This window comes from Cetorhinus maximus, chromosome 14 (assembly GCF_964194155.1).
Source record: "Cetorhinus maximus chromosome 14, sCetMax3.hap1.1, whole genome shotgun sequence".
In the NCBI taxonomy this organism is placed as follows: Eukaryota; Metazoa; Chordata; class Chondrichthyes; order Lamniformes; family Cetorhinidae; genus Cetorhinus; species Cetorhinus maximus.
Window position 1 is genome coordinate 106,711,428 of NC_135892.1, and position 15,347 is coordinate 106,726,774.

The 15,347-nt window shown below is 42.2% G+C and overlaps 1 protein-coding gene across 1 annotated transcript in view; it reads left to right on the top strand.

Annotated features, from left to right (window-relative positions):
- wdr27 (WD repeat domain 27) overlaps nucleotides 1–15,347 on the top strand; it is a 478,059-nt gene that overhangs the window by 53,995 nt on the left and 408,717 nt on the right. Inside the window, exon 19 of the mRNA XM_078556372.1 lies at nucleotides 12,178–12,311. Within this exon, the coding sequence (XP_078412498.1) occupies nucleotides 12,178–12,311 (134 nt within the window). The remainder of the gene's footprint in view (nucleotides 1–12,177; nucleotides 12,312–15,347) is intronic.

Here is a 15,347-nt window from a genome sequence, read left to right on the forward strand (position 1 = left end):
CAACCACCAACAAATAACTCTCCAATTGCACTTTGTACAATGGAACCAGGATATACTCTCCACTTATCCCGTTTACCATACTTTAGCTTTCATTGAACTCTCTGGAGGGAAAATTAGGTCCTTCTCCAGCAAAAAAGTTTGAGTAGCTCCTGTGTCCCTTAATATATTTATGGGTTTAGCTGTATTGTTTGATGAAAAAGGGGTTATCTTTCCCTTAGACAAAGACCCTTTATATCTCTCACCTACCTTATTCACTTCACCTGCATTCACAGCAGCGTTTATCTCCAACCCCTTATTTGTAGTTAAAGCTACAATTTGATCCGTGCCATTTTCTTTTTGAGTTCCCTTTTCGGACTCACTCTTATGAACTCCAATAAGTCCCATGGGCTTCCCTCGCAACATCCAGCATTCTGAATGAATGTGTCTCACTTTATTACAATGGAAATACTTAGGCCTACGAGTTTCACCTCCATCCTCAGTACCTTCCTTCCTGATCTGGGGAGGAGATCTCAAGGTATTCCCAGTTATTCATTCTCTATCCTGACTACTTGCCTTACTTTCACTCTCTCACTTTCTATCCTTTTCAAATTTATGGGGGTGATGGAAAAAAGGTTTAGTTTTATGGATCAGCTAATAATCATCAGCCATTACTGCTGCCTGTCTAGCAGTCTTCAACATGGGTTCTTATTACAGAAGGTAGGGAGTTTTTAAATTCTTCCAAGAGAATGGTCTCTCTGAGAACTTCATAGGTAGTTTCAACTCGTAATGCCCATCAAACCCTTTCAAATTCAATGTAAGTTTGCCTAAGCTGTTTCCTTAAATTTCAAATCTTTTGTCTGTATTCTTCAGGGATCAACTCATATGCATTCAAAATGGCCTTTTTCACCACAGCATAATACCCTGAAGCCTCCTCTGACAGTGAAGCATAAATTTCCTGTGCTCTACCTGTCAATTTGCTCTGCATGGACAATGCCCAGGTTTCCTTTGGCCAGTTTATCTGTTTAGCTATCTTCTCAAATGAAATAAAGAATGCTTCAACATCCCTTTCCTCAAACCTTGGAAGAGCTTGTACAAATTTAAACATCTCCCCATTGGGTTCTGATCTGGAAATAAGTCCTGCCTCACCTACTGGTGTCTCTTTTCTTAACTGCCAGCATTTTAAGATGGAATTCTCTCTATTTTTCCCTTTCCTCCTTTTCTAACTTCACCAAATTCCAACTCCCTTTGAAATGCCCTTTCTCTTTCATTTTCCTTTTCTTTCTCTGCCCTTTCTGCCTGTTCCCTTTGGAATGCCCTTTCCCTTTCTTTTTCTTCTGCCTCTAGTTCCAATTTTTTTAATTTGCAGCTGAATTTGAGCCCATTCAAATGAACCATCCCTTGGAGATCTTTGGTCTTCTTCCAATTTTAAATGCTGTGCTGTCTCTTCGATTATCGCTGCCTTCCTAGCTTTGGAAGGCAATCCTACTCTTAATCTACTTGCCAATTCGATTAACCTGGCTTTTGGGATTCCCTTGTAAAATCGTCAAGGACATCTCTTCCACTTGCAGGAAAGCTTTAGCAGTTTCCAGTGCCAACTTATTTTTGACAGTATAAACCTGGTGTTTCCTTTTAGCTTTTTACTTACTAAACCTACACCCAAATCATCATTGTCTTTTGTTCCAAACTATCCAGGCTTGAGCCCCAAAACTTTGCCACAACTCACTAGGGATAGTGTGCTGCAATATTAAGCCCCACTGCTCCCCGAGCACATGACAAATGTGATAAAGTTTGATCAACCCACCTAATTGTTTAATTTAGGTTAACAGAATGTGTGCACCAGGTTTGTAAACTTAATAAGTAAATAACTGATTATTGAACCAATTGTCTTGAAGCAGTGGCAAAAGAAAGAAATATGAACTGCTGATTTTTAACTCTATAACCTAAACTCTACCCCTCCTTAAATCCCTATACACACACATACATGACACATAAGACCACAAAAACATGGATTTTAAGGGTGGGATAAAGCAGTTCAATAGCACCAATTCTGGAATACAGGATTCAATAGGTTGATTTTGATCGATGTCTTCCAAATTCCTTTCAGTTCTTTGTTGATGACACAAGGTGGTCTTTCAGTCTTTAGTGAAATTTAGCATACGATACAGTAAACCATAGACGTCTCCTCTGCAAGATCCTAGAGATGACAAAAGATATTCACTTAACAGAGCTGTTAGAAAGCATGCTTCAGAATGGCCGGTTCTATGTTGAACTAGGTGGGAAGTGCAGCAGGTGGCATATTCAGAAGAATGGTCCTCCTCAGGGAAGCCTGCTTGCACCGCTGCAGTACAACATCTACACAAATGACCAACCTATAGACAGTGTCACACGCCGTTTTATATATGCTGATGACTTATGTGTCACTGCCCAAAGCACTGATTTTAACACCGTGGAGAAAACGCTTTCTGAGGCCTTGGAGGGACTAACATCCTACTATGAAGAAAACCACCTTCGCACAAGCCCATCAAAGACGCAAGTTTGTGCATTCCACCTCAGAAACCGTGAAGCCAAACGCCAGCTTAAAGTAACCTGGTGTGGAGCAACACTGACGCATTGCGAGCACCCCATCTACTTAGGAGTCACCATTGACAGATGCCTCACCTTCAAGAACCACATCGAAAAGACAAAGGCAAAAGTGAGAGCACGAAACAACATCCTGAATAAGCTCATTAACACAAAATAGGGAGCAAGCTCGAAAACATTGCGAACCAGTGCACTTGCTCTTTGCTATTTTACTGCCGAATACGCCTGCCCTGCATGGGAAAGATCTACTCATGCTAAGAAGATGGATGCTGTTCTGAATGCAAGCTGCCGACTTATCACAGGTTGTTTGAAACCAACAAACACCAACGGCCTATATATCCTGGCGGGTATCGCTCCCCCGATATAAGAAGAACGGTAGCCAGCAAGAAAGAGCGACTCCGTCAAACATCAGATGAGAGGCACCCTCTACATGGTCATACACCTACACCCAGCTACCTAAAGTCAAGGAAGAGCTTCATGAACAGTGTTGTTCCATTACAATCAACCCCATCTGAAGCCTGCATCGCCTTGTGGAAAGCCTGGCTCGCCAATCTCGAACAACCCCCAATGGAACAACCGATGGAAATTCTACCGGATGAAAGCCTTCCCCCAGGAGCTAATTGTAACTGGGCAACCTGGAAGTGCCTTAACAGACTTAGGACTGGAGTAGGTTGTTCAAAGGTGTCACTAAGCAAATGGGGATATACAACCTGCCTGACAACTTGTGAATGTGGAACTGAGCCACAGACTATGCAACGTCTCCTGCAATGTCTATCACTAAAGGAAACCTGCATTGTTGCAGAGCTTGCCGAATTCAACAACAAGGCACAAAAATGTGTCCAGTTCTAGCTGGGCCATGTATAGACTGTCCGTGGACACGATAAGAAGAAGTCTTTAGTGCACAGGTTGAGCACTTGCCTTTCAATGTCTTTAATGGTGATTTTCTCCTTTTCCTCTTGACAGGGGTTTTTAGAGAGAGAGCAAGTTAAAGAAATATGAGGAGAAAAAGCCAGCTAGCTATTATTGTAGAATTACTGGAAACTTACACACACAGGAGAGAGAGGTTTTAGATCTTTTCCTTTCAGGCTAGGAGCTATTCTGCTGCTGCTCTCACACAAACCCTGGTCAGGTGCCAATTAAAACATTGTTGCTAGGCAGTTCCCCATTAGACCATACTCCTCCTCGGCACCATCCTGCCTTTATTGCCACACTCTGTTCAAGGACAGCAACATTGTATATATCCCTCACACTGTTCTAGTAGACATGTCTTTCAACCGCAGCCATTGTAATTTTAGTCTACAGTCCAACAGAAATAAAAAGATATGTTCTTCACACTATTTCCATCACATTATTTTTGTTGGCCCTGTCTTCCAAGCTTTTCTACCACCTTTAAACTCTCTTATTCACTTAATTCTGATTGTGACCGCCACGTTTGTGACCTCTTCTCATGGTCAATGGCACTGCTGCATATTTGCAGAATCATATAGCACAGAAAGAGGCCGATGGCCTCATTGTTTGAGTCGGCTTTTTGAGAAAGCTATTCAGTTATTTCCACTCTTCTGTTCTTTGCCCATAGCCCTGATAATTTCTCCTTTTCAAGTATATATCTAATTCCCTTTTGTAAATTACTACTGAATCTTCTTTCACCACCTTTCAGTCAGTGCATTCCAGATACACAAATGTTTCATAGTTTCCACTTCTGTCTTCGTGAAAAGTGGTTCTGTGACATTACAGTCTGCAGCATCATCCACATTGGAGCTGCTGGCCTGTTGCTATGTACCTTTTCCTTGCTGCTGCATCTTGGGCTGTAGACAGCTCAGAGTCTCCGTCATCTGTTGGTTGGAAGATTCCAGCTGTAAGATGTTTTGGGCAGTTTATGCACATACGAACATATGAATTAGGTGCAGGAGCAGGCCACTCGGCCCCTCGAGCCTTCTCCACCATTCAGTAAGATCATGGCTGATCTGATTGTAATGTCAACCTCCATTCCTGCCTATCCTTGATAATCCTTCACCCCAAGTTAATCAAGAATTTATCTAGCTCTGCCTTAAAAATATTCAAAGACTCTGCTTTCGCAGTCTTTTGAGGAAGAGAGATGCAAAGACTCACGACCCTCTGAGAGAAAAAAATTCTCCTCATTTCCATTTTAAATGGGCAATCCCTTATTTTTAAACAGTGAGCCCCCCTAGTTCTAAACTCTCCCACAAGAGGAAACATCCTTTCCACATCCACCCTCTCCAAACCCCTCAGGATCTTATATATTTCAATTAAGTTGTCTCTTACTCTCCTAAACTCCAGTGGAGTTCCTTAGACTTCTAAGGGCCAAAAAAAACCTTTTTTTACTTGGCACTGATGAGCAACCATCACTCAGAGAGACCTTAAGATGATTGTTTTTTGAGGAATGGAAAATGTCACACTGTTGCAGCAGAAGATGCTGTTCACAGCTTCAGAAACACAGAGGAAGTTGCTTTGTTTTGTATGCAATCGTGTTAGATAAATAGATAATTGGTTTATTGAAAAAGCATCATGGCGGCAGCTGCCGAATTGTGATGAGATACAAATAAAACAAGTAATCATAATTCATAACATAGTTATAGTCACTAATTGAAATAAAAATAAATTACAAAATAATAAAAGGATCGCACCATTCTGAACATTTCAGTTTACAAATAATTACACTACATTGCAAAATGCAGGTCTCCTTAATTTACAGTTAAAGCTGATCTGGAAATGCTTGATGCTGATAGTAGCTGTCTAATATAGAGAACTACTCCATTCCTCCAAAGATTTCTAAGAGTTTTGCATCATTTTTTTTGATTTTCTTGGAATTCTGCAAAGGACAAGTCTTATTTCTCTATGTGTGATAATTTACCTGAATATGAAATCAAAAAATAATCGGCATGAACGAACAATTGCAACTTTCCAGTTGATAGCTGTGTGCATCCTTCTAGATGAATTATAGTTCCATTACATCATTTTTGACCAATCCGGAGTGACCACTATGATAGTGAGGTAACTTCTAAAAATGAACATGGTGCATAGAATCAGCATCTGTGCAGAATAATGTGACTCATGGGCCCCATAATCTGGAACCAGTGAATTACTCACAGTGCAGCAAAAACCCAAGTTGTTTTGCACAATTTTGCATATATTTATGTTTAACCTGATGTTACTTCTAAGCTTCTTAATGTGAAGTCGATCTGAATTATTGAATTAAGCATACTGCAGTTAGATTTGAAAGTAACACTGATCTGTCTGGTAAATGTTCTGGTGCAGAACTATAGATGCAGTTGCTGAACTAATGCTTAAAAAAATGCCTCATAGTTGATAATACAACCCAAGTGCTCAACAAGAACTGGGGATACTATTGGCTTGGCCTGGTGATTATGTATTTATTCATTGAACATGCCACATGCATGCTGAAAGCCAGAATGGTCGATTAGCTGAATGTTGAAATGGCAGGAATTTACAAACATTATTAATAAAAATTATTTTCACATACATTGATCGCCAATCCAAATAAAAATGAAAGCAGTTTTTTTTAAAGGCATATGCAATTCATTATGGACATTTATAAGGTTCACTCCATATTGGCAGCGCAATCTAGCAACTCACTCTGAGACAAGGGTCTTGAGAATAAGCCAATAGTGAGTAGGATCCATGTTTGTTTAGTTGTACTTAATCAGTATTCGAGGAGCTGAAAACCTAGTTACCATTGAGAATTTTAATTTGGAGAAATTTAAGAACACTTTTAAAAACGATACGCTAACCAGGTCTATTCTACCTGCAATCTGTATATTATTTTGAAGTTATGGGATGTATGTAATTTATTTAACCTCCTGAGGGAGCTCACCAGCCACAGAAAGGAGTCCCAATGAGAGAAGCCTCAAACTTCTACTTCCCACTCACTCTTTCCAAGATTGACTAAATTCCAGGATGCTAATTGACCATTAAGAACCCACATTATTCAGTCACAATTATGCATTCCACAGATGACATTTCCATGATTTCTATAGCACAAAAACCATCATGTTTATGGAATTGTCTTTGCTGGGTTCTTCTCTTATTCGATCCGATTCTTAAACAGATACTCTTCCACCTCTTTTTCACCAGTTGTATAAAAATTGTACACCATAACAGTATAATGGTCAGATGTTACTCGTTATAAAATCTGAACCAAGCCTGCAGACACAATGTCACATCCATTTACCATTTTAGCACTTCTGTTTCATTTATCAGGTTCAACCCTAATCTGACATGAGAACTGTGTAGCTGCTGAGCCTTGTAAAATGTGGTTTGATCCGGCTCCTTTTCAAAGGAGTTACCATTACTAGCTTTTGCCTGAATCTTTTCCACTTTCTGTTACTCTGTGGGGTAAAACATTCTTTTGATGTAGCACTTTTATGATATTTAATCCATTGCGTGCTGTTCCTGATGGTGGAACCGCTTTCATCACAGGAGCCGGTGCCCATGTGATTCTTTTGAAAATTTAAGTGGCCGGCAACGGGCACAAGAAATGGGTACAATTTCTGTGGCAGGGATGGGTTTCCATTGGAGAATCCCACAGTCAATCTGGGCTGGGGCATCGAAAAGGTCAGGAAGCTATGAGTCCCGGAAGATATATGAGTTACGAGAACTCAGTGAGACCTGCATGATTTTTCATTTGTAGTTGCAGACCAGTTAGACATTTAGAGAGTGGAATCCCTTCTGGTTCACATATGCAGCTGGCTGTTCTGAGGGAGCTGTAATGGCAACATGAATGTGGTCAATGATCCCTTGCACTCTAGGGAAGCGAGCTATGGCCATGAGCCCCATTGCCCTCGCCGCCTGGCTGTCATCATCTGTAACGAACCTGATGAACTCATGACATGGCATGACATAAGAAGACATTGAGCACACGTCGCCTTTGGAGTCCTGGAAGCAGCCGGTGGCGATAAAGTTGAGCACCATGGATTTCATCCATACAGCTGTGGAGCAGAGAGATTTTCTACTCCTCCCCTTGTCTGCACCCAAAACTCCACCCACCCCACACTGCCCTCCTCTCACTTGGATCTGCATTTCTGGCAGCTACAAGTAAGTTTTTGGACATGGCCAGTAACAGAGCGTGAATGACCCTTGAATTGCAACCCATGACCCTCCAGTCTCTTGTCACCTTCCCCTTTGGTCCTATCACCCTTGATTCTCGCAACATCACGTGCACCTTCCCTCTGTAAACCTTGAACCATAGACTCTGTCATTGTAGAAGTAGACATGCGATCTCTCGCCCCTGAGCCCAACCCCATCCTTGTTGAGATTCCTCATCTGATCCTAGAAGCCCCACCCCCTGCATCTTCCCTAGAGTCCCTGTTAGATCCCATGACCTGCCCTCAGACTGGACCTACCCCTCTACTGAATCAAACTCCCCCCTGTGACTGTGAACATTCCTTCTGCCAGCCAGCACCCTGAGTTTGACCCACATGGCCCAACTTTGGACAGTATTAATCCCACCCTTTAGGCCCCTCATTCCATTTATCTTCATTGACTGCCGCCAACCCCACCCCCCTGATCACACCCAAGATGCCAGGCCCTTTCCACTGCACACTTCCGCACCCTGACCCCACCTGCTGTCCTCCCTCGAAGCCCTCTTCCAGTCCTCCATGCCACCGTCCGAACCCTCCACCCGCTGTTACTCCTGACTTAACTTTGCCGGTCCCGAGCCTCCATGCAAATTGCCATTTTCCTGCCCCACTCCCTAGTGCAGCAGAGCCCAACAAAGACAACTGCTTACCTCAGACACAGCTGCGTAAAGCCAACTGGTGCGCGCCACTTTTAAATGGATGTGAACCAGGTGCCATGAGGTTCCCGTGAGCCACTGGCTTAATCTTGAAGGTAGGATGTAATAACAAATCTGCGAATTGAGGAACGAAAGACTGTTGATACCCCACCAGCCCGAAGAAGGAATGTAAGGCAGTCTTCGAGGTGGGCGGGGGCAGACGTTGTATGACTTCAATCTTATGTTGATCAGGACTAGTACAAGATGAACTGACTTGGACGCCCACGAAGGTGATGCAGCCCCATCCCAGCTGTGCTTTATGTGGATGGACCTTAAATCCAGCCCCTTTTCGTAACTGCAGCAATTCCTTTAAGAGGGTTAAATGTTGGGAGCAGTCCTTAGTGGCGAGGAGGAGACCATTGATGTATTGGAGCAGGCAGGAGGGTCATGAGAAGCCTTTCAGAGCTCTGGTCATGCGTTTATGGAAGATGGAAGGGGTATTGTGAAACCCTTGTGGCGTGCATATCCAGGTGTAGTTCTGGTCTTCAAAGGTGAAGGTGAAGGCAAACTTAAACTGGTCCATTTGTTTTACTGGGATACTCCAAAAACCATTTGAAATACCAGGATCGAGAAATCTGTGCTACCTCTGAGCATCTTGGTGAGTGGAGTCAGGGTTTGCTGCACTACTGGGGCACAAACTGGGGTAACTGAGTTGAGGTTCCCATAGTCAATAATCAGATGCCAACTGCCATTCATTTTTTTAACTGGCCAAATTGTGCCAGGTTGTGGTAAATGTGCTTTTGCGGAAAACACCCTGCTTTAGCAATGACTCAATAATAGCCCGGATATACAGTATGCTGTTGACTAGGTAAGTGCACTGTTTCACGGGAGCATGTACCGGGCCATTAATTTGTTCAGGTCCAGTCATGCTTCTGCAATCGTGCTTGCTAGCCGCAAAAATGCCTGGGACTGACTTGAGAATTGCCTGTACCTCAGGGTTATCCGAGGCGGATGGTTTGTATTCCTCAGCTTTCATAACCGCGAATACCTAATGCATACTTGACAGCAAAGTCAGGGGTCCGTTCTTAGGGTTCCATGAGATACAATTATTGGCATAATCAGTGACTGCTATGTAACTCTTGAGCATGTGCTATCCAATAGGCCGTGGCTGTCGTGCATGGTCATGTAAAGCAGGGACAAGACTGTGACTTGGATCCCATCAATATTTAGTTCTATGGCAAGGACCCCTGTATTGATGTCTGAGCTGAATTGTCCAACCCTGTTTGTGGTGAGCCCTTTGTGGGGTCTGAATGAAAGTTGTGGATAATGGTGGCAGAGGAGCTGGAGCTGAATAGCATTAAATGCTGATGGCCTCCACTATCAACAGTATGGACTACCATGGCTCCCATGGCCATCGTATTGGAGAGAGGAAACCACCTCTTCCTGGGAGACCAGCAGGAGTCACATTGGGGGCTGGCTCGCTGGCCTGGAATGCCGAGACACCGCTGCAGCTACCTACCGAGTCCCATTTCCAATCCTCATTGCCTCTATCGCTGCCTCTATCCTCCCTAGATGCTGTTCAACTGGGTTGGGACTCATCTGCATTGAAGGAGGAGGAGGGAAGCAGAGCTCACTATCCTTCTCAGCCCCCCTCCCCATACGCATACTACGGCAATCCCGTGTAGTGCCCCACCTGGTTACAGTGAAGGCAATGCACTTGAACACCCCTTCTTTGCATGGGGTTCTTAGGCACCCCAAACTTCTGGCTTGGCAAGGGGCCCTCAACGCTGCTACCTTACCTTTTGCAGGTGTTTGAGGAAGGTAATTATGGACTTGTCCCCAGACAGTGTTAGCATAGTGGATCAACTTGTCCCAGCCCACTGTCTTACTGTTATAAACATCCGATGCGCTATGGAGTGATGGCTGGAGCCCTTTCAGGAAAAAGCTCTTGAAACTCGGGGAGTCACAGTATGTACCCTCATCATCCAAGTCCTCTCCCTCTTCTGATTGGGTCTTCTGGTAACAGTCTCCGCAAACACTCTTGAACTTTCGGTGGGGGCCTGTACGATACTAACTAAGACCTCATGAAAATCAATGTTCTCCTCTCCTAGCACCCTTCGTAGGTTATTCACTAGCTCCTTGAGTGAGCCTATCAACTTGGCATTCTATGCTCATAACGCAGTGTTTTGTTCCAGTATTTGCTCTAACTGTTTCTTTTTATAACGTGCCTTGTCACATGCCTCCTTTTCGCGTCGTAACTGAGTGTGCAATCTGTCATTTTCCTTTTGCAACTTATTAACCTGTTCCCTTGACTCCTTCTACTTTTTATTCTGCTGTAATGCACACACATGGGCACCGTAAGCCAACTTATTTTGGATTGTTTTTAACTTAATCTTATCCTTCTGAACATCTTTAGAAAGCCTATCAAAAATAAACTCATAATCCCCAATGCAGTCCTTTACATGTACCGGGCCATTACATCTCTCAGTCCAGGCGTACCCGTTTTCTCAGTCAGACTCTTTATTGGCATATGCCAATGCCATTGTAACTCCTGGTTTCACTTAAGAATTGCTCCACATGTGTTTAACTATAATCTAAGACTGTTGCTTCTCAAATTTCAAGCCAATGAAACCCGACTACTGTGGATCCCACTTCTGACACTAATCTGTAGGATTTTGGATTCTGGGGCCACAGGTACCTAAGATAGGCAGTCGTAAGTAATTATTAAGTAATTTTAAGATAGTTTATTAAGAAGCAACAGTTTAGATATGATGCATTAATTGATTAGACAGAAAAAATATACAACGCTTGACAGTTGAGAGTAGTTTACCGATCCCGGAGAATGGACAAATGGATGCGGCTGATCTCTGCAGTTCAAGGTGGTAGGGATGACTGTCTTTTGGCATTTGCTGACAGTAGTCTTCTTTCTTTTCTTTATTCTTTTCTTTCTCAGGTTGGCTGAGACATCAGGAAGCTCTTGGTCTTCTCCCAGGCAATGGCTCAGCCACCCCTACCACTTTGTACGCATCCATTGATATACCCTATTTCTGGGGGCTGGAAGTTTACCTTGTGTCAATCATCTGTTTGAACCTTTCACTCCAATGAATATCGGACAGGTACCCAAGATGTCAGGATGGTCGCCTCCCTCCCTGTCCATCTCCCAGTTCGAGGTCAGCTTTTTAGTTTACGTCATGCTGAGAGTCATTTCCTGGCCCTTTCTAAACACTTGCATAGATTAGGGGGTACACAGGGCGCCATCCTACCAACTTAGGAATGTCAACATGAAAGCCTGAACCAAGTGACCATGGTTTCCAGGGATTGTTTAGAATTGTGCCTGTTTAGAAATTTCCTTTCCGGAGCAAGGAAATCAATGCTGTATTCACCAATCTCTTAAGAGTTCTATACTATGCAGAAAGCACTGGTTTATTAAGGGCTCTAATTTCTTACAATAGAATAGTATATAAGATTTCCCCATGCATTGAATAAAAATGGGCTGTATGTCTTTTCTTATCACTGTTTACTTATGCTTTAACTCTGTGAAATGGAATGCTCCAAGTTCTCAAATGGAAAAAATGCTATAAGCTCCTTAGGACATAAAACCAACCTATTTCAATTCATATTTGGTCTTTCATTCCAAGGCAGCCTTGCCAGTCAAAATAGATTATTGTAAATAGAAATTAACTTACCAATTAAATGTGTGAATTCAGTTGGATTTTTATCCTGTTTTATAATAATACAGTTTAAATGTTCAAATCACGACATATATAACCCAATTGACAAAATAGGTTAAACCGCACAAACTATTTTTTGTTATTTTCTATCCCTGAGACACAGAGATATCTGTCTGCTTCTCTGTTTATTCATAGGGGGGTGAGACATTATCAAAGCCAGCACGATCAGCGCAGTTCTATTATATGGACAAATTTCTCTTGTTCTCTTCAGGATCAGAGTTTCAGCTGCATCGATACCATTTGGATACAAGCAGGGATGATATCAAAAGGTTAGTGTAAGTTTATTTTGAAATATTTATCTTTTGGGTGATTTCATTTTGTTTGTTTTGCGCTTATCAAAGTGGTGATAGAGAATGGGTTGTATCTCTAAGCTGGACAACACATCCTCATCTAAGAAAATACCTTTTGCATATTGGCCTAACACACAAAGAACTTTAACTTCTTATTTATTACCCTAAAATGCTCTTTTAAACTTCTAAATTTTGCACCATTGAGATATTGCTGTCCATCTGCTTTTTGCATTGGGATTTTAATCCATGCCATCGCTGTCCTGCTCTCATTCCATTGGGCTCTTTCTTGGTCTTGGGTCTATCTCACCTCCCCCTATCCCTGCTATTTCACTTGGCTTCAGTCACTCACCATTTGGCGCCACTATATCCAGTAGCATCGCAGTCTGAGTGGGCCTCAGATACCTGTGAATTCACAGGGACAGCAGCAGAGATGTTTGGAATATGGTGTTTAACTCATAAAAATGCAGTGTTATTCTAGTGAGCAATCCAATGCTGAATATAAATACACCCTACAGGGAATACAATTGAAGCCAGTGGTGAGAGAGAGAGAGCTGGGTGTTACAGTACATTGATCTCTAAAGATTCACGACCAATGCTCTGAGACTACAGCCCAAGCAAATAAAGTTCTTAGTTGTATTCACAGGACAAACCACTGCTGAACAAAACATACCATTTTGTCCTTGTACAAGACTGTGGTTAGGCATCAGTTAGAAATATGTGTCCAGTTCCAAAAGGGAAATCACAAAAGAGTCTGTTTAGATTTCAAGTTTGGATTCTGTTCGTGTTTTATTGTCAGAATGTCTGAGCTCTATTAAAATTGGGCATCTTAGTAAAAGTAGAAATCGTCATCAATGGTACTTTCTCTTTTTCTCATTGGTTAACATTGAAAGGAGGCCAGCTAAAACCACTTTATGGAACCAATATGCTAAGCCTAGATACTGTTCATCAGTTCTCTACTAAAAGCTGATTGCTGGTGAAGCTAGCAAGTTATGAATGTTATTGCATATGACCTTCTAAATAGGAGAATGGAGGACAAGGACACTCTGAGGTCAGCAAATTGGTACTACCCGGAGGCATCATGAAGGTCAGAGAGCCATAAGTAGGCTTTTAAGGGTCAATCACCCAGTTAGCACTAGAGACCCCAGTTTAGATTCAGATACACTCATTTCTTTTGAAGCACTTTCATACAGGTTGCATTCAAAGGTTGGTGGACTAATTAGAGTTGTTTCTACTGCTTCTTAACTTGTCATGACAGTGGATTACAGCCCCAAATTACTTATGGGCGCATTGAACTTTTTAAGGAAGACATGTGTTTTTAAAAAGGACATACAAGCAAATACACTGAGCAAAAAATGCCTGAGAATGTAAAGTAACCGCTTTCTGGAAAATTGCTCTGTGGATTATAGTTGACCGACTAATCCAGAGAAACCATGGAACGTCGCACATAAAAAGGTGTCAAGACCTACTTCAGACAGAAACACTTGAAAGGAAGAGATGAAATGCAAAAGATTGAACTTTAATCTCCTGTGTTTTGGAGTCATTGGAGACTGATTACCACATCTCAGCAGAAACCATCTCCTGAGTTATATCTCAGAATGTAGAAATAATCTGAGTTGAAAGAAAACGGACTCTGGGCAAAAGACATGTTTGCTTTTTCCCTTCCAGGAATACACAAAGAAATAGGTTAAAAAGCTAGCTGTAGACTTGATTTGTGTGTTCTAGTTCTGGTGTGCTAGTGTGTGTTAGTGAGAGTCACAGCAGAAGAAGATTGACTAGGCACCCCTTTGCAGCTTGCTGGCAAAGGTTTCTTTCTCTCTCTGTTGCTGAAGGCAAGTGAACAAAACCACAATCAATAAGGAAATAGGGTAGTCTTCAGCCAACCTGCAGGACCAAGTGTCTCCAAACCAACTGCTAAACTGCCAAAGTCAGCTTTACCGGAATCACCCAACTTAGCGGCCGCAACATTTTGCCTTCTACGCCTCACTGACACACATAAATTTTTCATTTTTATTTGGACTCAACTTCTAATTTCTGATGTATGTGTATGCATGTTGTGTTTTTATTATATTTTTCTCGGGTTTTTAGTAACTAATAAACTTACTCTCTCTTTGACTCAAGAAAGCCTGGTTAAATTGGCTCCTTCAAAAACCTGAATACGTTTGGACTGAGAAAAGGTATCCATGAGGGACAGTGTCCCTTTTAAATTAACCTTGTTGCGACCAACCGAGGGGGTTGAATAAAGAAGGGGTGTCAGCTCATTCCTCCTCACCTGGAAGTTAACAATTTGGGGTATCTCATCTGGGATCATAACAAATTGGGGGACCTCACCCAGGAACCTGTCGTTACAAAATCAATATACAAGCAATAGAGAAATAGGTTAAGGATCCAATTTCTGCACAGGAAATCACCTGTGAAGAAAGCGCTTAAGCAGTTTTGTGTACTGAGAGTGAGGAAAAGAGGTAGGAAATTGTGTAGAATGGGCCTATATTCACTGGATTTACAGCAATGAGGTGATTTCATTGAAATGTGTAAAATGCTTAGAGGGCTTGACAAGGGTAGATGCTGAAAGGCTGTTTCCCCTGCAGAGTCTAGAACTAGTAATCTGACTCAGGATAATGGGCTGGCCAGTTAGAGATGAGGAGAAATTCCTTCACTGAGAAGGTTGTGAATCTTTGGAATTCTGAACCTCAGAGGACTGTGGATGCTCAGCCATTGAGAATATTCAGCGCTCAGATCAATAGTTTTTTTGACACTAAGGGAATCAAGGAATATGGGAGAAGATTGTAAAGTAGAATTGAGGTAGAAGATTAGCTGTAATCTTATTGGATGGCGGAGCAGGTCCAAGGGACCCTATGGTCTACTCCTGGTCCTATTTTTATGTTCTTAAACCAAACCTGATAAGGCAGATTTGGAAAGACTCAGATCTCATTTGATGAACTTAGATATAAAATTGGCTTCCTCCTAAAATGGATCTGAATCTTTGGGTATTCAATAACAAAGCAACACAGCCAAGGA